Source organism: Budorcas taxicolor, chromosome 7 (assembly GCF_023091745.1).
Source record: "Budorcas taxicolor isolate Tak-1 chromosome 7, Takin1.1, whole genome shotgun sequence".
In the NCBI taxonomy this organism is placed as follows: Eukaryota; Metazoa; Chordata; class Mammalia; order Artiodactyla; family Bovidae; genus Budorcas; species Budorcas taxicolor.
In genome coordinates this window covers 21142091-21168645 of record NC_068916.1, presented here as the reverse complement: position 1 = coordinate 21168645, position 26555 = coordinate 21142091, and the positions used below count along the sequence as shown (strand labels likewise).

Here is a 26555-nt window from a genome sequence, read left to right as displayed (position 1 = left end):
TCGGCAGGGCCAGTTCCTTCTGAGGCCGTGAGGGATAATCTGTTCCATGTGGTCTCCCAGAATCTGCTGGTTTGCTGGTTCAGATCTTTGACATCTGAACATGGTGACTGTGGGGATGAGAGACTGGAGACAGACGTGCCAGGATGGCCCCTGGGCAACTGCAATCCTGCCTTCTGGGGGTCCTGGTTGGTGATCTCTGTCTTGCAGACTGTGGCTTGCAGCCTGGCTGGAAGACAGCCGGCAGGATTGTGGGTGGTGTGGAAGCGTCCCCAGGGGAGTTCCCTTGGCAAGTCAGCCTCCGTGAAAACAACGAACACTTCTGTGGGGCTGCCATCATCAGTGCCAGGTGGCTGGTGTCCGCTGCCCATTGCTTCAACGAGTGAGTCCACGTCCCTGCAGGCTCAGAGCCCTCCCTGCACCTGTATCCCATCTTCCTTCCACTCTGGGGACTCCACTACCCTGGGAGTGTCCTTGGAACTCGCTGTTTTCTTTCCTTCTCTTTTCTTTTTGTTAAATCTGAATGTATTTTAATTGTGGCAAAATATCCATAACACAAATTTACCATTTCAAGTGCATAGCTCAGTGGCATTAAGTACATTCATGTTGTCTGTCACGTAATCATCCCCACCATCCATTTCCGAAACTTTCTCATCTTCCCAAATTGAAACTCTGTCCCTTTAAACACTAACCCAGGGACTTCCCTGGGGGTCCAGTGGTTAAGACTCCACGCTTCCAACACTGGGGACACTCAGGTTCAATCTCTGGTCGGGGAACTAGGATCCAGCAGGCCAGGTGGCCAAAAAATAAGAACAAACCACCACCAACAAAAAAATATCCATACTGACTCCCCAGCCCCTCCCCCAGCCCCTGGCCCTGCCATCTACCTCCTGTCTCAGTGGATCTGACTCCTTTAGGACCCCCTGTGAGTGGGATCAGACAGTTTTGTCCTTCTGTGTCTGGCTTCTCTCATTGAGCATCGCGTCCTCAAGGTTTATCCAGGTTGCAGCAGGTGTCAGTTCTTTCCTTTTTTGGTTAGATAATATTCCGGTGTGTTGTTGGACATGTCTGTTCATTTATCCATCGATGGACACGTGGGGTTCTCCTGCCTTTTGGCTGTTGTGAATAACGCTGCTACAAACGTGGCTGTAAGAGTATCTGAGTCGCTACTTTCAGTTCCTTTGGGCATAAATCCAGAGGGAGGATTGCAGGCTCATATGCTGGTTCTATGTTTACTCCTTTGAGGAGCCGCCATCCTGTTCTCCACAGCGGCTGCACCATTTTCCATCCCCACCAGCCGTGCGCAAGGGTTCCAAGGTTTCCACATTCTCGAGAAGTTCCTTTAACATTTGTTGTAAAACCGGGTGACTATGTGGGTGGTCTGGAGTGCTTGGCTGGCCACCGGGCATTGCCTTGTGTGGCTGCTGCGGGCTACTGTTTAGTGGGTTCTGGTCAGGAGCTATCTAGTTGTGGGATCCTAGGGAGCCCAGGGCTAGTGCTGACTGCTGAGTGGCGGGTGGAGTCCGGATCCTGAAGACTGAAGTGGGGTTGTTGCCCACCCACTGGCAGGTGAAGCCAGGTCCTGGGGTTGGTGTCAGCCTACTGGCAGGCAGAGCTGGTTCCTGGAGTCTGGCTGCAGGACCCGGGGATCCCAGAGCTGGTGTCAGATCATTGTTGGGGGTGGGGCTGGTTCCATACACAGCCAGGCATGGGTTCCGGAGTGTCCCAGAGGTTGCACTGGCTTGCTCGTGGGCAGGGCTTGGGCCTGGTCCCAGGGCAGGGGCTGGCGTGCCCTGTGGGTCATGGTCTTGCATCTGGTGTCTGCCACCTGAGGGCTTTCCCAGTGGCTCAGGGGTAAAGAACCTGCCTGCAGTGCAGGAGCCACAGGAGACGCGGGTTTGATCCCCGGGTCAGGAAGATCCCCTGGAGGAGTGCATGGCAACCCACCCCAGTATTCTTGCCCGGGACACCGCATGGACAGAGGAGCCTGGTGGGCTACTGTCCATGGGGTTGGACACGACTGGAGCAACTTGGCGCTCACGGCGTCAGCCCTCTAGTGGTGAGGCTGGTCTAGCAGGCTTTCTGCGGTCCTGGTCCTCTGGTGGGCAGGGCTGAGTCTAGGCGTGGCTGTGGGGTTGGGGGCGGGGAGGTCTCGAGGCGGCCTGTCTGCCAATGGGTGGGCTGTGTCCCCCGCTCCCCCCGGCTCAGGTAGCTGCCTGGCTTTGGGTGTCCCACCACCTGGCACCTGCGGGCCGTTGGGCAGGGCCCAAGTCTTGGGGCAAAGAGCCAAGGTGGCTTCACTAACATCAGTGTTCACGTGGCTGGAGGTTCCCCAGTATGCCCCTCACTGGTGTCTATGCCCCCAGGGTGATCCCACAGTGCCACCTCCACCTCCCCAGGAGACCCTTGGAGTCCAGCCCGCAGGTCTGGCCCAGGCTTCTATCGAATTACAGCTTCTGCCCTGGGGCCCAGTGCACCTGGGTTCTCTGTGAGCCCTTCAAGGATGAGGCCTCCTTCTCCCCTGTCCTGTGAGGGCTCCTGCAGTTAAGCTCCACCAGCCTCCAAAGGCAGAAGCTCTGGGGACTCCTCTTAAAAGCGCTGGACCCCCGGACCAGGGGCCTGATGTGCTCAGCCCTCTCGCTCTTGTGGGGGAACCTCTGCAAAGCAGTTATTCTCCAGCTTGTGGGCCGCGCGCCTGGGGGCACGGGGTTTGACTGTGTCGTGAAGCTGCCTCTCCTCGTCTCGCTGTGTTTCCTTCTCTGCGTCTTTAGTTGCAGGAGATCTTTGCTGGCAGTTTCCAGTCTTTTCCATCGACGGCTGTTCTGCAGAGAGTTGTCATTTGGGTGTGCTCCTGAGAGGAGATGAGCTCAGGGTCTCTGCTGCGTCATCTTGGCGGAGCTCCCCATTTCTCCACATCCTTGCCATTACTTGTTACTTTTGTTTGCTTGTTTTGTTTTTTATTAGTTTATGTTTTTTGGCCACTTGGCATGCAGGATCTTAGTTCCCCAACCAGGGACCAAACCCATGTCCCCTGCTTTGGAAGTACAGATTCCTAACCACTGAACCACAAGGGAAGTCCCTATTTGTTTAATAATGGCCATCCTAGTGGCTATGAAGTGGTGTCTTATTGTGGTGTTTTTAATTAATTTGTTTTAAATTGGAAGATAATTGCTTTATGCTATTGTGTTGGTTTCTGCCATACACCAGCGTGAATCAGCCACGGGCATACTTATGTCCCCTCCTTCTTGAACCTTCCTCTCACCTCTCACTGTGGTTGTGACGTGCGTTTCCCTAATGATCAGTGACGCTGAGCATCTTTTCATGTGCTTATTGGCCATTTGTGTATCTTCTTCGGAGCAATGTCTATTGAGGTTCTTTGCCCAGTTTGGAATTGGGTCGTTTCTGGTTGTTGTTGAAGATGGTCTGAATCTTTAAAAACCAGAGTGGCCAATCAGAACGGAGCTAGCCTAAGGTAGGAGAAGGTTCTGGAAGGCTCTGGCTGTGCCAGGCATTGCTAGTTGGTTGTTTCCCTCTGAGGAGTCCTTGGGGAGAGGGCAGGGCAACAGGCAACATGGACTTCCTGGGAAACCACTGCCTGAGAACTGCCCTGGGTCAGGGGGTCACTAATTCCCAGGGTAACCTGGTTCTGGTCCCAGGAAGACTATCTGGGGGACACAGGTCACATAAACAATGACATTCAGGCCAAGAAGAGTTGTTTTCTTTTTATCGTTTTGAATTTCATTCCTCTCAGCATTTTATTATGAAAATATTTCAATAGAAAAGATGGAAAAATAGTACAACAAATACCTATATGCCTGTATAGTAAGTCTGCTACATACAAATGAGTTCCTTTCTGAGAGCGCATTCATTAGTCCAATTTGTAAGTCTAACAAAGTAAGCCTAGGTACCCAGCTAACACAGTCGGTTATATGCTACTGTACTGTAATAGGTTTATGATATTCTTTACACAAATTAAACATAAAAAGCAAACATAAAGCATAAAGAAAACATTTTAATCTTACAGTACAGTCCCTTGAAAAGTACAACAGCTGGCATACGGGGGCATGTTCACACCTTTGAAAGTCCCCAGCTTGAAGATTTGTATGTAGGGGATCTATTGCACCTGATTTCAAAAATTGTTACTATCTCACCATATTCTCTTTCTCTCTCGCTCTCTCCATCTGGCTGTATCTATAATCTATACCCCCACACCTCTTCATACATACAAATCCTTGCCAAACAGTTTGAAATTAAGTAGAAATAATGCATCACCTCTGAGGCACCCTAGCACGTTTGGACAACTAAAGAACAGTCTCCAAGACACATGTACCATCACACCCGAGAACATGTACCATCACACCCGAGAAAATTGAAATGGCTACACAGTATCATCTAGTGCCCAGTCTACGTTCAGTGCCTCCCTCTCCACACCCTAATCCCGGCCCTGTGGATCCTGTCTTGTTTAAAATGTTGATAATTCATGCACCATGTTTTAATTTTTGTGCGTCCGTTCTGATTTTTGCCAATGTTTCATGGAAAACATTCCCATCAGTTTCCATGGCTGAGTTTGGGGGCACCTGCCTCCTGGGTAAGTGCCCCGCTCCCCCTTCCCACCCCCCACCACCCCCGGCTCCAGCCTTGGTGAGCCTCTAAGCCAGGATCTGTCTGCCCCGCAGATTCCAGGACTCCCCGGAGTGGGTGGCTTACGTGGGAACCACCTATCTCAGCGGCTCAGAGGCCAGCACGGTGCGGGCCCGCGTGGCCCGGATCATCACACACCCATCCTACAACTCGGACACAGCTGACTTCGACGTGGCGGTGCTGGAGCTGGGCAGACCCCTGCCCTTCAGCCGGCACGTGCAGCCCGTGTGCCTGCCGGCCGCCTCACACGTCTTCCCACCAAGGAAGAAGTGCCTCATCTCAGGCTGGGGCTACCTCAAGGAGGACTTCCGTAAGCACCCACCGCCCGCAGCTAGGCCAGCATGGCACGACCAAGCAAACATCCCACAGTCTGGCCTGGTTAGCCGCGAGTTCTGTATTTGCAAATTCACCCACTTGCAAAAATGCATCTGACCCCCCCGGTGGACACTTGTAGGGGGCTCTGGTTATCCACAATGCGGAATCTGTTCCCAGTGAGGCGGTGGAGCTTGGTGACACCTGCCTTCTCAGCTCTGCTCAGACTGGAAACTGGTGTCCTTCTTCTGGTCTATTCACCACCATGTTATTTTTTTTCATTTTCGTGCCTTCTGTGGCAAGTTTGACCAAATCGAAACAGGCCCCAAGCATAGAGCTGACGTGCCGACTAGGGTCCTAAGTGCAGGAGGGCTGGGATGTGTCTCACAGGGAAGAAATCCATGTATACAATGAGCTTTGTTCAGGCGAGGGTTATAGCGCTATGGACTGTGAGCTCCCTGTTAGTGAATCAACAACACAGGATAAGTGAGGTGTCTCTAAACAGAAACACACGCACTGTCGTGAGGTTATGTGTGGATTGGTTGTGACCAGGGTCTCAGGCGAGCCTGGCCCTGGGAAGGTGATATCAGTGTAGGGGTAACTATGTCAGATCAACTGTGATTGATGGTGAGAGGTGCTAGGAAGGAAACAAGAAAAAGGAGTTGGGGTCGGGGACATCTTTAGGAAAGAGCCTGAGATGGTAGTGCCTAATATAAGACCAGGCATCCCTATTCCAGGGGTTGGGTAGCATGCCATTCAGGGAGAAACCCCTGCCCACACGGAGCCCCCAGTCCAGGCTGGCACTGCCTGATAGAACTCCTGTCGGTGGCAGACACCCACCATGTCTGTGCCATCCACTAAGGGAGTCAGCAGCCCCATGACCCGGGTTGGCGTGACTGAGATACTGAATTCTCCGTTTCATTTCATCGTGATGAGCTTCAGTCTGCACTTAAATAGCCTTACGAGGCCAGTGGCTATTGTGTTGGACAGCACAATTTCAGGGGCAGTAGATAGTAAACAAGAAAACCGACAGGTGGTGACGTACCAGGTGGAGTAAAATCAGGCAGGGATGCAGGGGCAGGGGGCTGCAATTTAAAACAGGAGATGAAGAAGGCAGATTCCACAGGGACAAGCCTTGTAGGCAGCCGGAATGGCATGTGCAAAGGGCCTGGGGTAGCCAGGATAGCTGGTCCAGGCTTGGGCATTCAGGTTCAGCTGGGGGTAGGGAAATGCCCTGCAGGGTTTGAGGGAAGGCTACCTAATCTGATTTAATGTTTAGTCAAGATGGGGCTACTGCCAGGCTAAGAAACGTTTCCAGCAGGGAAGTGGGGGCTCAGGGTAGGTAGGTTTGGGGAGGGGAGGGGGGAGCCTAGTCTTGAGATGTCCAGGCTGGGAGGGTAGTCAGTGGGCACTGGCGGGCCTGGCTCCTTTCTGAGCTGGGGCTGCAGCAGGTCCACCGCACGGGGTGGGAGAAACTGAAGCTCAGGCTCCCAGCTCGGGGGTGCGGACGGCTGGGGTCCTGGGGTGCTCCCCCCTCATCTCTCCCCATCCCGAGCAGTGGTCAAGCCGGAAATGCTTCAGAAGGCCACTGTGGAGCTGCTGGACCAGGCCCTGTGCACAAGCCTATACGGCCACTCACTCACCGACAGGATGGTGTGTGCTGGCTACCTGGACGGGAAGGTGGATTCCTGCCAGGTGAGCCCAGCACCTGGGAAAGGGGCCAGGGGCCCCAGGGGACGCCCCACCCAGCCCCTGAGGTCCTGGTAACAGCCCCCCATCCTCCCACCCAAGGTTCCCCTCTCCCAGAAATGGGGGTTTCTTCTGTCTCTGGTCCACCACCAAGACCCTCGGCTGGGTTGGCCACATGGCTGCGGGTTTCCTTTTTAGTTTGTATCTTTGCTGCCCTTTCTAAGGCCTGGTGGGTGGGGGGCAGCTGCTAATGTGCTCTGGTTGGCACGTGAGAGCCGGAGACTGGAGAAAATGTCAGGAAATAGCAGGAGAGAGCTTGTGTTTAAGGACGTAAGTGTGCACGGTGAGCTGGGTGTGAGGAGGAGGCAAAGGAAAGCAAGACAGGATGCTGTGGCTGCCCATGAGATGACTGGAGGTTCCTAAGCCACTGGTGACATTATCCAAGATCTATGGGGCTAAGAGGAGGAGGGGATATTGTTTATCTGGGCTGGGTTTTTAACTGCCAGTGGTGGAACTGAAAGAGGCCTTAGAGATCCAGAGTCCAAGTGTCCTATTGTATTTTTCGAGGTGAAGACTGAGGTTCTGAGATGTGAGTTTTCAGCCACGAGTGCTCCGTGGGCTTGTGAGGAAACACATCCCGCAACCAGGGCTCCCCCTATGACCCGTAGCTCTGGATCTGGGGCCAGATGTGGCCAGGGAGCCCCAACCCCTCCTGAGGGTGTGCCTCTGTCTCCCAGGGTGACTCGGGGGGCCCCCTGGTCTGCGAGGAGTCCTCTGGCAGGTTCTTCCTGGCCGGCATCGTGAGCTGGGGAATCGGCTGTGCGGAAGCCCAGCGTCCGGGGGTCTACGCCCGAGTGACCAGTCTGCGGGACTGGATCCTGGAGACCATCGCTGCTGCAAGCAAGCCTCCAGCCCCCACGGTGGCTCTCGCCTCCACCACTCTCAGCACTGCCTGGCCCACCAGCCCCAAGAGCCTGGTGACTGACACCCTCACCAAACCCACACTGGCCCCTAGCGCTGTGCCTCTTGACTTGGCCACCGCTTCTAAGCCACAAGGTATTTTCTGGGGAGACAGCAGCAGTGTGTGTCTGCTCTGCACAGGGTCGGATGGATTTGGTACTGGCTTTCTGAAGCACTCTGGGGAAGAAATGGGTGATTGATTAGTGATGTCTGTCAAGTGCATGGGCAAAGGCATGTGGTCAGCCTTCACATTTCCTTGGTAGCTCAGCAGTAAAGAATCCGCCTGCAATGCAGGAGACCTGGGTTCAATCCCTGGGTTGAGAAGATCCCCTGGAGAAGGAAATGGCAACTCACTCCAGTACTCTTGCCTGGAGAATCCCATGGACGGAGGAGCCTAGTGGGCTACAGTCCATGGGGTTGCAGAGTCAGATGCCACTGAGCATCCGCAAAACTCAGGCCATCCAGGAGGGTGTACTCAGAATATCCTGAAGGTTCAGCAGGGGGCCAGTGACCAGTGTGGGGGCGGGCAGGGTCAGAGAGAAGCTGAGTTGAGGCTGTCACAGACATGGCACCCACGGGCAGCATATGCACTCTCCACCGGTCTTGACCATGTGGTTTCCGAGGACCCACGTCCAGGATCCACTGGCCCATCTGATGCTGACCCCTCTTTATGGTCCCACAGACCTGCGAGGCTGGGAACCAATCCAAACTCTGCCTCATTTAAATGCCGCCTGCACCTGCCCTGCCCCCAGCCCCGTATAACCAGCTCTGTCCATTGAGCCCCCTGGGTTGTGCTGTAGGGGCTGCAGGTTTGTGTCTGCTGCGCTGAGGCTGGTGGGGCCGGGGCCTTTATGACCTTGCCTTCTCCTTTCTCACCCACATCCCCCGCTGGACGAGCACTTAGGGCGCCTTAAGTCTTGGTTTCCTCATCTGTGTGATGTGCCCACTTCCCAGCCAGAGACCCGGGGCCCCCCTGGAACCACGGTGGTCCCGACGCCAGCAGGCTGAGATGCCTGGACCCTCCTGTCTTGTCCCTGCAGAGTGTGGGGCCAGGCCGGCGCTGGAGAAGCCCACCCGGATCGTGGGTGGGCTTGGGGCCTCCTTGGGGGAGGTGCCCTGGCAGGTCAGCCTGAAGGAGGGCTCGCAGCACTTCTGCGGAGCCACCGTGGTGGGGGACCGCTGGCTGCTGTCTGCCGCCCACTGCTTCAACCAGTAAGGCCCCCTTGACTCCCCCGATATTACCAGGCAGGTCCCCCACCATCAAATCCCCATGTGCTCAGAGACCACTCAGGACCGAGGGCTGGCGGGGGGAGGGGCCTCCCCTCCCCACCAGGCTCACATCTAGATGCAGATGGGGTGAGGTGGTTGGGAGGCAGCATGAAGAAGTAGGGGGCTCTGGGGAGTGGCTTCCGGGAGGAGCCTAGTCTGTAGGGGCACAGGGGCTAAGTAGTTGGGGGGACAGGCCCCTCCCCTTTGCTCAAAGGCGGCAGCATTGACCTCTGATGGTCACAAAGCTGTGCAGCCCTCTCACACCTTCTTGTCCCAGAAGGAAATGAGGCCCGGGGTCAAGGGGCTCCCTGCCTCACCCTCCCCGGGGCCTGGGTCCCCCAGCTCTGCCTGGTGCCCTGGGGGCTGCAGAGGTGGGGGCGGGGAGTCTGAGCGGCCCCTTCCTGGCAGCACGAAGGTGGAGCTGGTGCGGGCCCAGCTGGGCACCGCGTCCCTGTCGGGCGTTGGTGGGAGCCCCGTGAAGGTGGGGCTCAGGCGGGTGGTGCTGCACCCCCAGTACAACCCCAGCATCCTGGACTTCGACGTGGCCGTGCTGGAGCTGGCCAGGCCTTTGGTCTTCAACAAGTATGTGCAGCCCGTCTGCCTGCCGCTGGCCATCCAGAAGTTCCCTGTGGGCCGCAAGTGTGTGATCTCCGGGTGGGGCAACACCCAAGAGGGCAACGGTGAGCTCCCCATGCCCCCTGGCCTGGGGCTCTGATCCCCCTGCTTGCAGACCACTCACCTTTCCACTACCTCAGGGTTTCAAACTCCAGCCTAAGGCAGCTGCTTTTTATTTTATAAAGTTTTATTGGCACACAGCCACACCCACTCACTCATAGATGGCCCCCTGGGGCAGCAAAAGCAGAGCTGAGTGGTCTCCATGGAGACTGGCCCATAAAGTGCAATGTATCTACTGTGTGGCTTTTTATGGAAAAAAGTTGGGGGACCCTTGTTATACCATGCATAGGCCCCCACCAAGAGTTAATGCCTCCTTTGAAATCTGAGTAGCCCCCTTGCCGGGCACCCAAGGTGCTAGGGAGCCCACTTGTGGGCCATGGTGAGGTTCTTGGGCTCTGAGGTCTACCTCTGTCTCACTCTGTGACTTTACACACATCCCTGCGAGGACACGAGCCTCTGTGCCTCCCTCTGGGTGGGGGTGGTTGTGGTCAGAGCGAAGCCCTCGCTTAACAGTGAGCCCTCTGTAAGTGGCCCTGCGTGGATGCTCCTTGTCTTGGCAGCCACCAAGCCTGACCTTCTGCAGCGGGCGTCTGTGGGCATCATAGACCACAAGGCGTGTAGCGCCCTCTACAACTTCTCGCTCACAGACAGGATGATCTGCGCCGGCTTCCTGGAGGGCAAGGTGGACTCCTGCCAGGTGAGTTCAGGAGGGACCTGGCTGAGAGGGACCGTGACAAGTCCTGATTTAAAAGGCTGCCTAGCACATGTTAACTGAGAATACATGGGTATGTAAATGACCACCCTGTCACACCTGACATGTGGCTGACCCATTTTTAAGGGGAAACCAGTTGGATCCAGAATATAAAAAGCTAGCTAGACCACGCAATCAGGGCCAGAGACACTTACAGGGAAAAGAAGTCCAGGGAACGCCCTGGCTTGGGGCTCAATCCCTGGTTAGGGGACTGAGATTCCAGAAACCATGCTATGTGGCAAAATAAATATAAAAAAATATAAAGAAAGAGAAAAAAAAAATTCACAGACCAGTGTTACTTAGAAGCATAGACAAAAAAATGCCTAACAAAAAGCAAATTCAATCCACTAGGGTATTATAAGGAAAAACATCACAACCAAGGTGAGTTGATCTCAAAAATCTCGGCTCCACACAGGAGACTCCGTTAATGTTATTCAAGGCATTTGTACTTTGAAGAAGAGAAATAGGATCATCTTCAAAATCAGAAGAAAAGCATCTGAAATATAACAGAAACCTACAGCAAACATGCTTTAAAATCATCTTACTGGAGTATAGTTGATTTACAGTGTGTTGGTTTCCGATATACAACAAAGCGACTCAGTTATATATGCATATACTTTTCATATTCTTTTCCATCATAATTTAAAAATACTGAATATAGTTCCCCACGCTACACAGTAAATCCTTAATCTGTTTTCTGTTTAGTAGTGTGTATCTGTTAATCCCAAACTCCTAGTTTATCCCTCCCTGCCCCTTTCCCCTCTGGCAACCACAAGTATGTTCTCTGTGAGTCTGTTTTCGTAAGCTTACCTGTGTCATATTTTAGATTCCACATATATGTGATACGTGACATTCGTCTTTCTGACTCATCTCACTTAGTATGATCATCTCTGCATCCATGCATGCTGCTGCAAATGGCATGACTTCATTCTTTTTTATGGCCGAGTAATAGTCGATTATATATACGTACCACATCTTCTTTATCCAGTCCTGCCAGTGGACATTTAGGTTGCTTGCATGTCTTGGCTATTGTGGACCGTGCTGCTGTGAACTTTGGGTGCATGTATCCTTTTCCAATTAGATTTTTCGTCTTTCCTGTATAGATTGTCCAGGAATGGGACTGCAGCATCATATGGCGACTCTCATTTTTTAAGGACCCTCCCTACTGTTCAGTGGCTGCATTAATTTACACTCTCAGCAGCAGTGTAAGAGGGTTTCCTTTTCTCCACATCCTTTCCAGCATGTTATTATCTGTAGATTTTTTTAAAAATATGATGGCCATCCTGACTAGTGTGAGGTGATACTTGTTTGTTTTTTTTTTTTTTACTTTTTCCATTGTAGTTTTGATTTCCATTTCTCTAGTAATTAGTGATGTTGAACATCTTTTCATGTTCTTATTGGCCATTTGTCTTCTTTGGGCAAATGTCTATTTAGGTGTTCTGCCCATTTTTTGATGGGTTATTTTGTAGTACTGAGTTTGTGTATTTTGGAGATTAAACCCTTGGCAGTTGCATCGCTTGCAAATATTCTCTCCCATTCTGTAGGTTGTTTTTCATTTTATGCTTCGCTGTGCAAAAGCTTGTTAAGTGTGATTAGATCCCATTTGTTTAATTTTGCTTTTATTTCTCTTGCCTTGGGAGATTGACCTGAGAAAACATTGGAAAGGTTTACATTTTGCCTATGTTAACTCTTCGAGGAGTTTTACGGTGTCATGTCTTACACTTAAGTCTTTAAGCCATTTTCAATTTATTTTCATGTAGGGAGTGAGGAGTGAAATTCTAACTTCATTGATTTACCTGTGGTTGTCCAGCTTTCCCAGCACCACTTGCCTCTTTTTCCCACTTTATATTATTCCTTAGGAGGGCTGTTTTTTCTTCAGGGTTTTCTGATGTTTTGTTGCCAAGACAAAAGTAAGAGCCATCTCAGCCCAGAGGGGTGACCTGCTCCAGGTCACACAAGGTCCCGCAGCCCTGTGTGGGTGTGAGGCTGGCTCCACTGAGGAGCCGCTCCCACTCGCGGGCCTGTGGGAGGGCCTGGCAGCACCTCCACAGTGAGGGTGCTGGGTGCTCAGCCAGCCCTTTGTCCTTCCTTTCCAGGGTGACTCTGGGGGACCCCTGGCCTGTGAGGAGGCACCCGGTGTGTTCTATCTGGCTGGGATCGTGAGCTGGGGCATCGGCTGTGCACAGGTCAAGAAGCCGGGCGTGTATACCCGCATCACCAGGCTCAAGGGCTGGATCCTGGCCACCATGTCCTCCCACTCGCTCCCCACAGCCCCGCTGCCCACCACAAGGATGCCCAGCAGCAGTCACACCAGGATGACAGCAGGCCCCACAGTCCCGGGAGTCATGGCCAGCACACCCACTCCCCGGGCCACCATCAGGGTGACCAGTCAACCTGCCAACAGGACCACCGCTGCTGTGACCTCCACTCCTAGGGGCCAGACACCACTGCCCCCCACTCCGAAGACCACGGTGGGCGGCCAGCTACCAGGTACCTGGGGAGATGGAGCGGCGCGTGTGGGTGGCAGGTTATTGTGTCTGTCGTGGGGCTGCATCACTGTGGCCCAGTTGGGGGCCTAAAATGCTTGTCATCTCCCCGTGCTGGAAGCTGGAGTCGGAGATGGCAGTGTGGGCAGGTGGCTGCCTTCTCCCCCGTCCTCAGGTGGTCTCCCGTCTGTAGGTGTCTGTGTCCTAATCCCCTATTATAAGGACCCCATTCGTACCAGATTAGAGCCCACCCTATTATTAATAACCTCATTTTAATTTAATCATCTTCGAAGAGTCTTATCCTGGGGGTCAGGGCTTCCACTTCGGAATTTTGGAGGGGAGAGAAGTCAGCCCATCGTGGACCCTGACTCTGCAGGTGCACGTGTTAGCAGTCAGTCCCACAGGCTCCCAGTAGGGTCTAAGTGGGGACAACTTGGCAGTAAGTGGCTGAAGATGTCATGACAGAGAACGTGGCCCTGAGCTTGGGTCTGGGACATTATTAAATATTAATCAGAAACATATGAAACTGCTGTGTTTGTGGGTCAAAAATAAAAGCCCCATCAACCATAGGCAATTTTCTATGGCTGAACCAGATGCCAGCGGCAGTGTCCCAAGCTTCGCGGGAGAATGGGGCCTGTCCCCACCTCTGCCACCCCCCACATTCACAGAGCCCAGGCGGCCTGAGTCCCCAGACACAGACCTGCACCCACAAAGTCAGGTTTATGGACTCACTACAAGGCAGACCACACCCCAGAGAACCATGGGGAGACTCTCCAGAGGAGAGGCCAGCGCTGTGGGGTGTGGGGACAGAGCGGGTGCTGGGCATGCTGGAGTGAGCCCAGAGCCAAGCAGACCACGTGTGTGTGTATGTGGTGGGGGTATCTGCACCCCGTGCCTCCTGGCCCCCACTCAGGGACCACAAGCTTAAGACACAGGTGGGACGTCGAGCCCAGAGCCCCTGCGAATCAGGTCAGAGTCTCTGTGACTGCTCTGGATCCAAGGGGACCTCTGCTGGCTGCGACTCCCGAAGGCTGCTCGGAGGAGGGTGTTGACACTGCAGAGCCGCAGGGTGCCCTCAGAAAAACTCTGTCCTGTTAACTCTGCGGCTGGGTCTGGTCTCCAGCCCGGTGATGCTTATGAAATTTTCCAATAGCTACAGTTCTTACCATGGGGCCGGGAGGTGGAGGGAGCCCTGAAATGGCACATTTTGTTCCACGTGGGGGTAGTGTTTCCAGGAGAGGAGTGCAGCTTCGGCCGAATTCTCCAGGCCTCCTGGTTCCGGGCAAGCTGCAGATGGGGTCAGGTGGGCCAAGGTGGTGGCCCCCCTCTGTCGCCACCTCCAGGTGTGGGCATTGAGCCCTTCTGCTCCCTGCAGCCTCTCTATCTGCTGAGGGGGCAGGGGAAACAGCTGGGTGGTGGGGACAGGATCAGATGTGTAACCTGAGCGTCCCTTCAGCTGGTGATGGGGGCCCTGCAGCACCCCTTGCAACCACCCATTTCTTCCTACTCTCTTGTTCTGAGGGTGCACCTTGTGCTGGGGTGGGGGGTCCACAGGATGGGGGACACCCTGGGAAGGACACCAGGTCACTGGGACTCAGGTAAACAGCCCATTGCTGGCATCCAGGAAGCCAGGCAGGGCCTCCTGGGAAGCCGGTGGGTGTGCGAGGGCTTGGAAGCAGCAGGGAACTGGACTCCTGGGGAATGAAGGCTGCCTGGGAGGAGTCGGGATGGGAGGGGATCCTGGCACGGAGCCCCAGCTGGGGAGGTGCGGCGCCAAGGCTAAGGGTACAGGAAACAAATGCATTTCAAACATCTGAGACCAGAAGAGGCGCTGGTAGGACCAGGCGCCTACCAGGTGGGTCTCCCACAGCACTCCTCCTCCCTAGCACAGCCAGGCAGGGCTCCATGGTGGGACGGGACAGTTGGCATGGAGGAGGCGCGGGCCCTCCGAGCAGCAATCACCTGCCTCTCCCGCAGACTGCGGCCTGGCGCCGGCTGCGGCGCTGACCCGGATCGTGGGCGGCAGCGCTGCGGGCCGCGGGGAGTGGCCGTGGCAGGTGAGCCTGTGGCTGCGGCGGCGGGAGCACCGCTGCGGGGCTGTGCTGGTGGCAGAGAGGTGGCTGCTGTCGGCGGCGCACTGCTTCGACGTGTGAGTCCCGAAGGTCCCGGACCACGTTGGTAGTTCACCAATCGCAGGCCCTGAAAATTCGGAGCCTGGCGCCTCCGCCTTCGCCCGGAACGCCCTTTCCCCACACCCACAACAACCCCAGGCCCCTCCTTCGCGCAAACCTTCCTGCCTACCCACCACCCCAAACCTGGCTGCAAGGGGTGAGTCCAGCCCCCACCAAATGCGGAGGTGCGGGGGGTCCTCCGGCCAGATCTCTGGGGGCAGTAAGACCCTTTCATCCCCAGCCCAACTGGCTTGGACCGGCACCACCCTAAAGGCCCTCCAAGGTGAGAGGAGGGTCCCCGTCCTGGCAGGGTGCCCAGGAGGAGGGCCTGGCCAGGGTTCCTGCCTTCCATGGAAACACCCATCTCAGGATGCGCCTCACAGTGCCGAGGTCGGAGCGGTCGGGAGGCGGGACAGCGGGTCCTCCAGCCACCAGAGCCCCAACATTGGGTAGAAATGGACACAGCGTGTAGTGTCACCTCAGTGCCTGGCGGCCCCTCTCATCCTACCCCCCCCCCCCCCCCCGCCCCATTCTAGGGAAAAGGAATACTCAGCTGAGGTCAGGTGCCGGCCACGGTTGCAGGGGCGCCCCCAGCAGGGCAGGGGCGTGGGGACCCAGGCGGACGCCTAGCCTTCACATCCCACAGCTACGGGGACCCCAAGCAGTGGGCAGCCTTCCTGGGCACGCCGTTCCTGAGTGGCGCTGATGGGCAGCTGGAGCGTGTGGCGCGCATCCACAAGCACCCCTTCTACAACCTCTACACCCTCGATTACGACGTGGCACTGCTCGAGCTAGTGGGGCCAGTACGCCGCAGCCGCCTGGTGCAGCCCATCTGCCTGCCTGAGCCCGCCCCGCGGCCCCCAGACGGCGCGCGCTGTGTCATCACAGGCTGGGGCTCGGTGCGCGAGGGAGGTAGGCGCAGCCGCGCCCCCCCCCCCAACCCCCGCGGGGCGTCGCCCAGACCCGCACTGGGGATCCCTGTGGTAGCGAGCGGGCACACAGCCTTACCGAGTCCCGTCCTGCCGCTCGCCTGCAGGCTCGATGGCCAGGCAGCTGCAGAAGGCGGCGGTGCGCCTCCTCAGCGAGCAGACCTGCCGCCGCTTCTACCCGGTACAGATCAGCAGCCGCATGTTGTGCGCCGGGTTCCCGCAGGGAGGCGTGGACAGCTGCTCGGTGAGCGACTGTGCAACTGAACCCGGGCTCCCCGGGGGCCACACCCTCAGGACGCAAAGCCCCTCAGCTGCTCCCCCCCTCCAGTGCACTTTCTCAAACAGAGCACCTTTCGGCTCTCCTGGAGTTTCCACTGAACCCCGCCTTGGTGGACACCTCTAGAGAACCAGGTTCCACCCCCACCACACCCTCCCCCAGCCAGGTAGAGGGTTTCAGGAGCAGCGGGGCAGAGGCCGTGTCTTCTCCAGGCCCACCAGGCAGGTGTCCACCAATGTCTGCCAGTCGGATGAAAGCTCACCTGAGCACTGAACCCATTTCTCAGAGGGCAGTGAGGCTCTCCCAGGGGCGAACACTACTACATACCTGGGGTCACGGAGGTCAGGCCAGCCCACCCTTGGCTGCTGGAGGGGAAGTACTGCCCGCTCTGAGTACCTTTCCTGTCTCCCCTCCTCAGGGTGACGCGGGGGGACCCCTGGCCTGCAGGGAGCCCTCCGGCCGCTGGGTGCTAACTGGGGTCACCAGCTGGGGTTACGGCTGTGGGCGGCCCCAGTTCCCGGGCGTGTATACCCGGGTGGCTGCTGTCAGAGGCTGGATCAGGCAGAACATCCAGGAGTGACCACCACGTGGCTGCCCAGAGGTGGACCAGAGACGAGGATGTGGCGGGGGTGGGGTGGGGAGGAGGTGGGCTGTGGGTAACAGGGGGGTGCAGTTGAATTGCATATTTTGTTCCAATAAAAACAGCCCCTCGTCCGTAGCCTGCTGGCTCGGCACCTCCGTGTCACAGCAATGACCAACTGCCCGCCCCTCACACAGGGCTAGAGGGGGAGGGAGGGGGGGACTTCCAGGGAGAGGCCCACCCTCAGCCTCTAGGCAGCCTTGTTTGCAGGCTCCCCTTTACATGGACAGCACTCCCTGTCACCTGGGAGCCCAGGGTCACTCGGGAAAGAAGGGGAGGGGTGCTGACACCAGTCCCCACAGAGACCCCAGCAGGGAAGACACACAGGGTCCCCCCACATACCCTCCCTCCCTCCGCGGTCTATCTGCAGAAGTCAGAGTATAGAAGGAGCCTGGCCACAGCCACAGGTCCAAACCCCGATTCTATGCTCAGGCATGTGGCTGCCTGACCTGGGCGCAGTGCCAGAGCTGCCCTGGGTCTTTGCTCTCACCCCTCCAGCGCCCACCATGAGGAAGGTCCCTGCTCCCAACCCTGATTCCCCCACCCTCAGCAGGAGTGAACACAATGTGTAAGTTAAAGGGTCCCGAGATAAGAAACAAAGCTACACACACACAAATGGTAACAAACGGCACCTCCACCAGACCAAGTCTCACTGGATGTCCACTTTACATCAGCACATTAGATGACACACCCACCAGCAGCCAGGACCAGATATTAGGGACAAAACAGGGCAACCAGGGTGGCCCTCCTCAGAAAAGCCCTGCCTGTCTGGGGAGACTAGTGCACATGCCTCCCCAGTGTCAGCCTCTCTCCCCCTCCCTTTAAAATTAACCTTTGGCCACGTGGGCAAGAAGCTTACAGTGAACTAAGCTCCTGATCCCCCGTTCTCTGGTCACTGAATAAAACTGCTGTGTCCATCTCAGCTTCGGTCTCCTTATTCACCTACTGGAACCTGAAGAGAACCTCCCCTGAAGCAGAGAGGCGCGGTTGGGAGACCAGGGTCCACACCACTTAGTTTGGTTACAAACTGGCACACAACATGGGGTCCATTCCCTCCTGTAACTCAGGGCTTACTCACTGACACAGGGGGGACAAGACCAGCTGAACCACCGGGCAGCTCTGAACCCCTCAGACCAGTGAGGGCTACTGAATTCATCCTGAGATCTAAGAGCAGCCGAGGATCCAGCGTAGCGCTCCCCAGGTGAAGAATGTCTCCACCCCCAGCACATCTACAGCAAGGCTGCTGCCCGCTGCAGACTGGGGCCGTGTCCAGTGGGACTGGAAACTTCCAGTCGCTGACATCAGAGGGGACCTTACCACCTCAGCCCTCTCCCACAGCATCTCTGCTCCCAGCCCCACGAGGACTGGGTCAGATTTCAGCCAGAGACCTAGACCACGCGCTCTGTGCTGGACGTGGTGGGTGCTGCATCACCAGCTAGCCAGCAAGGCCCCGGGGAGCTGGAGACAGACTAGAAGCAAGAGCTCCCGGGAGGCTGTGTGTGCATGTGTGCGACCAAGCTGCTGGCCAGGCAGAACTGCCCCTGGGTTGCACCCTCCATAGCTGGACATCACCGCCTCTAACAGAGAACTCATGATCTTTTGAACTGTCACCTGGCCCCAGTATAAACCAGCGGAGGGAGAGAGCTGCCCAACCACGCTCTCTAAATCCTAACACCATTTCCCAACTGCATCTCTACCGCCAGCATCTGAAGAACATGGGCCAAGACCTCATTCCAGTTTCTCACTGTGCTATGCATGAAATGTGGGGTTACTTCTAACCTCCCTCCTGGTATTGGGGCCCGAGCCTGAGGCTCCTCATGGCCTCCTCCCTAACCAAGGGCCGTGTTCCCCTTACACCGGCTCACCCAGGACTCCTGAGTCATCTATGCCACCTCTTCTGGTTCCCATGCCTTCTACTCTCTCCAACCCCCATCTCTCCACACCTCCTAGGGGAATCAGTCCATGACACACCCACCCTCTGGGCTCAGTAGGCAACTCCCACCTTGGGAGGTCCTAGGGAGCAGTGTGACCACTGTGTACATAGCCCTCTTCTCCCAGATCTACAGGACAGAAAGGACAGATCCAAGGGTTTGAAGGGCACCCTAAGAGTCCTTCTTAGTTTAGTCCAGGGAATATTCCAAACCTGTTTCCCCACTTGATGAACATTTTATTCTCCTGGGGAAGAAAAGGCACTGGTTAATACAAAGGAGGAAGCTGACAAGACCCATCAAAGTCATGCTGGCCATGCTCTGTGGTGTGTTAGTCGCTTAATTGAGGCTGCTCTTTACGACCCCGTGGACTATGGCCTGCCAGGCTCCTCTGTCCATGGGATTTCCCAGGCAAGTATACTGGAGTGGGTTGCCATTTCCTTCTCCAGGGAAATCTTCCCGACCCAGGGATTGAACCCAGGTCTCATGCACTGCAGGCAGATTCTTTACTATCTGAGCAACCAAGGAAGCCCATACCAGCCTGGAATTCAGGCTGTTTCCAACACAGACCCCAGGTAGGACCATCGAGAGGAAGATGGCCAGCAGCACCTCACTCTCGGGGATGTGATTTGTAGGGTTCCTGGAATGCCTCAGGGAATGCCTTTGTGTGTACATGAACGTGAACCTGGGGTCAGCGGATGGGCAGGCCATTCTTAACCACCTACTGACCACAGGTGGATGAATGCGTCTTTCGTTATCCGAACATTATTGACTGGAGACGTTTCAGTATTCACTTACATAACAAATCACTGGCCACAGACGTTAGTTCCTGCAAAAATCCCTTGGTCAATAATGTGCAAAGTCCCATTTCACTTTCCAGAGCGTCTAAGACATTAGAACATTACAGAAGCTGGAGACAGGGCCCCCCCATGCCCACTTCCCGGGGGTGCAATCAGCATTTAGGATGTTCAACAACTGGGATCTGGAGGCAGATGCCAAGGAAGACAGACGAGCGGAACCAACAGCCAGTAACCTGGCTTCAGCGATTTGGCCCCCTTAGGGACTATGTGATATCAATGAGGCGCCCTGGCTTCCAAAGACCACAGTGGCGAGAACTCAAAGCCAGTCATTGTGCACAAAGCCTGCAGCAGGGCCACCGGAAGGGGGATGACCCAAATGTTGAAGCAAGCCCAGGGGACCACCGCAACCTGTTTCATCCTTGCCGGTTGCACACATTTAAGAAGAGGACCGATGGTGCCCAGGAGCTCCTTGGAGAAGCCTTGGCTGTCTGACCACAGGGGTAAAACGGTGGACTTTCTAGTGGACATGGGGCCCCACTCTGTCTTGAACAGTTGACAAGATAGAATGAGTGAAGATAAATGCAGAATGACGGCCGTGGAGGGGAAGCTACAGGAACAGAGCGAGTGCGACTTGGGAGAGGGTCACCTCACTCTTATGTGTCCTGGAATACCTGCTTTCTCTAACACTGAAAGACATACTATAGAAACTGGAGGCTATGGTTTATCTTCAAGACAAACACCTCAACACTGAAACACCTTTGACTGTGGATTCGCTTCTGTTCTGTCACCCTAGTGCTACTGCCCTTTGCCAAGGATAATTTTTTTTTGGCGGGGGTGGGGGGGGGGCACTGAGCAGCACGTGGGATCTTAGTTCCCCCACCAGGGATCAAACCCCTACCCTGTGCTTTGGAAGTGAAGAGTACTAATCACTGGGCCACTGGGGAAAGCCGTTTCAAGAACAATGGCCTGATTAATCTTGAGGGGGTGAGTCCCTCTGTATGGTCCTGAGATCAAAGTAGTCAATCCTAAAGGAAATCAACCCTGAATAATCATTGGAAGGACTGATGCTGAAGCTCTAACATTTTGGCCACCTGATTCGAAGAACTGACTCATGTGGAAAAGACCCTGATCCTGGGAAAGACTGAGGGCAGGAGGAGAAGGGGACAACAGAGGATGAGATGGGTGGATGGACATGAGTTTAAGCCAACTCTGAGAGACAGTGAAGGACAGGGAAGTCTGGCGTGCTGCAGTCCATGGGGTTGCAAAGAGTTGCATATGACTTAGTGACTAAACAGCAACGAGCTGAGGACTGTAGGGACCTCGAGTCAGAATAGGAGTTATTCTCCAGTGAGTGGTGCGTGTGCTAAATCGCTTCAGGAGTGTCCAACTCTGCGACGCTATGGCTGTAGCCCGCCAGGCTCCTGTCCATGGGATGCTCCGGAAGACTGGAGCGGGTTGCCATCCCCTCCTCCGGGGACCTGCCCCACCCAGGCATGACCCCACGCCGAGTCTCATGTCTCCTGCACTGGCAGATGCGTTCTTTACCACTAGTGCCACCCGCCGAGTGGATGACATTCTGCCAGTCCATCAGAGAGCTGGCTGCCACAGCACAGTTAACGTTGTAAATCCCCTGGCTGAGAGAGGACCTCAAGTTTCAAAGGAGAAAACTCAACCCTCCCCCATCAGGCAGAGCCTTGAGGGTTCATCACAGCAGAGGGGCCCAGGGCACAGTCGAGGGAGAGGAGAGAGGGGCCTTGTCAGAGGGCACCCCCAGTACAAGAAAGCAGCTCTGGAGTTTCCTGGGGATGGCCGGGTTCTGTTGTATAGGGATCCCTAACTTTAGCTGAGATTACTAAGCCCTGGTATGAACAATTAAAAGTGAGAGACCACGGAGAACAAGTGGCAACCCACTCTAGTATTCTTGGCCTGAGAATTCCATGGACAGAGGAGCCTGGCTGGCTACAGTCCACGGGGTCGCAGAGTCGGACACAGCTGAGCACAAAATGCACACCAGACTGCAAAGACGTTAATATGAGAAAAAAATTTTAATGTCTCAAAAATAAACCTTTAAAAAAAAAAGGGAAGGACCGGGCTCCCTTGGGGGCTCACTGGTAAAAGAATCCACCTGTCAGAGCAGGAAACATGGGATCCATCCCTGGTCTGGGGATCCCACACGCCACAGAGCCACGGAGCCCCTGCGCCACAACCACTGAGCCCAGGGGCCGCAGCTCCCGAAGCACATGCCCTCTGGAGGCCATGCCCCGTGACAAGAGGGCAAGTGCAAGGAGAAACCCGTGCACTGCAACTGGAGAGAAGTCCCCGCTCTCCCCAGCTAGAGAAAAACCCACGGAGCAACGAAGACCCAGCACAGCCAAGGAGAAAGAAACAACAATTTTTAAAAAAGTGATGGAGCCTGACCCGTTAGAGTGGACCCCTGACTGTGACCAAGTGCTCCTGGAACGTCCCCGCATTAGCTTCATGGGACCCATTCACAGCTCCATTCACAAGCACACACACACACACAGACACAGACACGCGGAAGAACTCATCAGGAGAGCCACACACACACACACATGGAAGAACTCACCAGGAGAGAGAGAGACACACATGGAAGAACTCACGAGGAGAGCCTCCCTAAACCTGGGGCCTCTGACTCAGGCTGCAGCCTATTCTGAACAACTGGACCAAAGTTCTGAACGACTGCCCTGTGCTCACAGGCTGTAGCTATTAATTCTCGGCTCCTCAGAGAGGTGAGAACTAACCTTTGGACATCTCCTGACCATCTGGAGCCCCACCACCCCAACCATGTCCAGCCCTTCATAAGGAAAGGGGCGGGGGGCAGACAGGGTGGAACCCAAGATGCACTTCTAGACGACCTGCTGGTGACGGAGGCCCTGCGATGTCACCACGCCTGCCTGCACCCTCAGCCAGGTCCAAGGCTAACTCGCGATCGGGAGGAAGTCATGGGACAGGGTCACCCCTGGGGGCTGGACCTGCAGAATCCGACTGTTTCACCCATGGGAGGAGCGTCACAAAAGATGGAAACGCAAGGGAGGGCATGCCCTGGGTCCATCACTCTAGCAGAGGATGCTAAAGCTCTGCCCTCTGGCTGCTCTGCGTACAGGCCAGGGCACTAGAGTTGGGGAAAGGGCAAGCTGTCTGCAGCTACACTGACTTTAAAGCCAATGGAGGCAGCGGTCACTCACCACAGAGGCTATCAACAGATGCAGGAATAACAAAAGGAAGTAACAGGGCAGACACGGCAGCTGAACAAGCAGAGAGGGGATCACGGACTTTGCTTTGCTCCCGTCTACAGCCCAGAACAAAAGAAGCAGGATTTTAGATGGTGATATCTTAAACGCCCTGAATGCCTGGGGTGGACGGATACACAGCTGTTCCTCCTGTCGGCCATCACACTGCAGACCATCCGGGCAGCTCACCTGAGTACACAGCAGTCAGGAGGCCCCATGTCAGCTCATCAAGTCCACGACCATCCCTGTTCTCCAATCTCCTTAAATGGAGTCGAAGCTCACTTTGTCTGCCTCTGGAATAAGCCCAACACTCACCCAGCCCCCGCAAGGTCAAGGGAGTGACCCCATGTGAGATAGAGCCACACATCCAGGTCAAGACCGGCAGACTGATTTCTAGGGATGCCCTGGACACAAGGAAACGTCAGATGTTTGCTGGCTGTCACTGACACCCTCGCCAGCTGGATAGAGGCATGCCCCACCCAAACGGATACAGCCCTGGAGTTCTCCAAGACCCTGCTCAAGGAAATAACCCCTCGGTTTGGGCTCCCCAAGTCCATCTAGAGTCACGACAGGCCCGCCATTGTTTCTCAAATTTCTATGGAAGTCTTTAGTGCTCTAGGAAGTAAGTGGGCTTTTCATGCCACTTGGAGACCACAATTGTCGGGAAAAGTAAAACAAATGAAACTCTCAAAAGGAACTCAGCCCAACGATGTCCAGACACTCACCTGCCCTGGCTCTCCGTCCTCTAGAGCACTTATGAGAACGTGGACAGCCCCCGAGGGACACACAGGTGGGGCCCACATGGGGGCATGTGAGGGATGCCCCCCCAGCTCCAAAACCCACCTCAGGGAGATGGACACACTGAAACATGCCTTAAGAGGGGAGAGTCAGAGCTGTACACACCTACAGGGATTGGAACTGCCTCCCCGGACATCACTTCACATCCTGTCCTCCCTGGGGGCTGGGTTTGAGAACCCGGGAAGCTGGAAATCCAGACCAGTTAGACCCCCCAGGTGCTGCTGTAGCCTGCCAGACTCCTCTGTCAGTGATTTTCCAAGCAAGAATTCTGGAGTGAGTAGCCATTTCCTCATCCAGGGGAACTCCTTGAGCCAGGGATCAAACCTGCATCTCCTGCATTGCCAGGAGGATCCTTTTACCACTGAACCACCTGGGAAGCCCAGACCCTAGGTGGGCAGGACCTTTCCAAGTAATCTCGACCACCCACTCTGTCTGATGATTATAGGGCATGACTCCACCGGCCACCATACCAAAGTGACATCACCTACACCTGAGAAAGAAGTTATTGAGCCACCCACTCAATATACCAGTGAACCTGCCACAGACCTTAAATTACCTCCTTTTTTAAAAACCACGCCTCAAACCTTGTGGACTTAGTAGCAAATATTCTTGACAACAGGCTGCCCCTTGATTATCTCCTACCTGAGGAAGGGGAAGTCTGCACAGTTAAGACCTGCTACATGGGTGTCAATAATTCCGGTCAGGTCAAGGTAAATACAAAACACAGGTATGAGCAAGCTCAGTGGTTACACAGATATAACACACTCCGAAATCCAATCCAAGCTCCATTTGGTCAAACAGAGGCCTCCTTGGCTTAGCTTGGCTTCCTCCATTTCTCTACCCACTAACTGCTATCATCTGTCTGCTCATCTCCGGGCGGGCCTCTTTAATTGCCTCCTCAACTTCCGTTAGTGAACAGCTTTAAGTCATCAAACTTCAGGACGATTCGAATGCAAGGATGGAAGTACATGGGACTGCAGCCTGGTGACCATCACACATATTTTAGGCTCATCAGGGAACAGTTCTGCCCCCCTCAACTAGGGAACAACCACACCCATGTGTTCAGCAAAAAACAGCCTCAGCTTCAGAAGTCAGACCATTTGTCCTCCAGTGCCCCTCAAGAATGAGGAGCAGTAACAAGAAAAGGGGAGGCTTTGTCGCCAGGAATAAGCCAGGAATTTGCTCAAAACCTGCCAACCACAGCCCCTCCCCACGTTTAGCAAGAGTTAACATAAACCTTTAAGTTCAAGGGTCCAGAGATAAAAAAGGAAGTGCTCCCTCTACACACACACACAAAGAAAAAACAAGCGGAACCAGCTGAGACCAAGTTGGCAGCAATCCAAACTCCAATAGACCCTGCATCTCATTACATGTTGATTTTACTGTATGAACGTATTAAACAACACACCTCCCAGCTGCCAGTACCATACATTAAAAGACCAAAACAGGATAAAAAGGGGGTGGTCCCCCACTCCCTCAAAAAAGCCCTGCCCCTTCCCAGGTAAACTAACAAACATGGCTCCCCATCACTGACCTCACTCCTCCCTTTAAAATTAAATCCCTCTCGCCAGGGGGTTGTCAAGTTCAGCCCTGAACTAGTTCAAGCTGCTCCATTCTCTGGCCGCTGAATAAAGCTTGTGATGTGTCAACCAGCACCCTCCGCCCAGGCAGACAGTGTAAGCCGGGTTGAGGCCCCACCACGGTCCATCCGACTTAATCCGTTAACAGGCGCACAAAGGGAGGTGGCACCGGAGCCAAAGCCGCCCCTACCAAAACCCAAGCTACACCGGCTAGCAGGTGGGCGGCTAGGCGGAAAGGACGGGTAGAATCCCAACGGTCCCAGCACCAATGTCGTCCTCATAAACTTCTGGTAGGCAGTACGCACATGCAGGACCCCGCCTCACAAACAGCGTTTATGGAAATAGGTCCGGGGGTAGGGCAAGGGTTGGGGGGTTGGTCTGCTGGCGCGTCGCGGTCACATGTTGGCTCTTTCCCGCTGCAGCCGCGAGTTGTAGGCACGTGACACGGTGTTCCAGGCGTCCATGTAGCGGTCCATGCACATGGCAATGCACTTCTGGGGAAGGAATGGGCGAGCCGCTTAGGTCTGGACCGGGCTGGTGCCCCCGCCCCGGTAGCGGACTGCGCACGCGCAGCATACTCTCCACGCCTCTTTATTAAGTCAGCGCACGCGCGGAGGCCACCCCACCGGGTCCAGCCCGTGACCCCGCCACCCCTGGTTTTACCTGCTCCGAATTGTCCAGGGAACCCCCCGGCTTCCCGATACACTTCCGGAAGCACTTGTCCGTCATCCTCTGTGGGGACACGCGAGCCCTCAGTTGCGACACCGGCCCCAGCGGATCTCGCAGCCCTTAGCCCCCCACCCCGCCCCCGGCCAGCCCCGGACCTGTAGCAGCTCCTGCGCGTTGGCCACGGCGATCTGCACTTTCACCTGCTCCATGATGAGCCCTGGGTCCAGCTTCCCGCCGCCGGAGCCCCCGAAATCGGAGCCGAAGCCGCCCTCCATGGCTCCGCAAAGTCAACCGGACCGCCGCCGCGTGCGCCAACCCGCACTCACGCCGGAAGTCCGCTGCCCCAGGGCCCCACGGGAAATGGAGTTCCAGTGGGTGGGAGCAGGATCCGGACTACGACTCCCATAAGGCTGCGCGAAACATCCCGCGCACGCGCAGAGAGGAACGGGCCGAAGTCGGATTCCCGTGTCGAACTCCGGGTTGAAAGGCCCGCACCTCCGCGCTTAGGCTCCACCCTCAAAGGTCCCGCAGGGCGTGCACACTGGACGATGGGCGCGTTTACTCTGCGCTTTGCAGACCTGGTAGCTCCAGGCTGTATTAGGGAACCAAGAGCGCTGCGGGGTGTCGGTGGATCAGATGGGGGAATGCAGAAAACTAGCGGTCCGCGGTCAGATGGGGGTCCTAAGACATCCGCTTAACTAAGTGGCTTAGGCTACTACTACGGCAGCCTGG

General features: G+C 55.4%; 2 protein-coding genes across 2 annotated transcripts in view; one reads left to right on the top strand and one right to left on the bottom strand.

Annotated features, from left to right (window-relative positions):
• The window catches only part of TMPRSS9 (transmembrane serine protease 9), a 31937-nt gene extending 15200 nt beyond the window's left edge, over positions 1-16737 (top strand). The window contains exons 7-18 of the mRNA XM_052644074.1: positions 208-379; positions 4674-4948; positions 6509-6645; positions 7377-7695; positions 8640-8811; positions 9277-9548; positions 10104-10240; positions 12391-12784; positions 14758-14929; positions 15598-15863; positions 15988-16124; positions 16576-16737. Coding sequence (XP_052500034.1) covers positions 208-379; positions 4674-4948; positions 6509-6645; positions 7377-7695; positions 8640-8811; positions 9277-9548; positions 10104-10240; positions 12391-12784; positions 14758-14929; positions 15598-15863; positions 15988-16124; positions 16576-16737 — 2615 coding nt within the window. The remainder of the gene's footprint in view (positions 1-207; positions 380-4673; positions 4949-6508; positions 6646-7376; positions 7696-8639; positions 8812-9276; positions 9549-10103; positions 10241-12390; positions 12785-14757; positions 14930-15597; positions 15864-15987; positions 16125-16575) is intronic.
• An 8198-nt stretch (positions 16738-24935) lies between these two features.
• TIMM13 (translocase of inner mitochondrial membrane 13) lies at positions 24936-26143 on the bottom strand. The gene is made up of 3 exons (XM_052642894.1): positions 25979-26143; positions 25818-25886; positions 24936-25648 (listed from the first exon to the last, which is right to left on the bottom strand). Exons 1-3 carry the CDS (start codon positions 26096-26098, stop codon positions 25550-25552), a joined length of 288 nt encoding a protein of 95 aa, XP_052498854.1. The 5' UTR covers positions 26099-26143; the 3' UTR covers positions 24936-25549.
• Between the last annotated feature and the right edge of the window lie 412 nt (positions 26144-26555).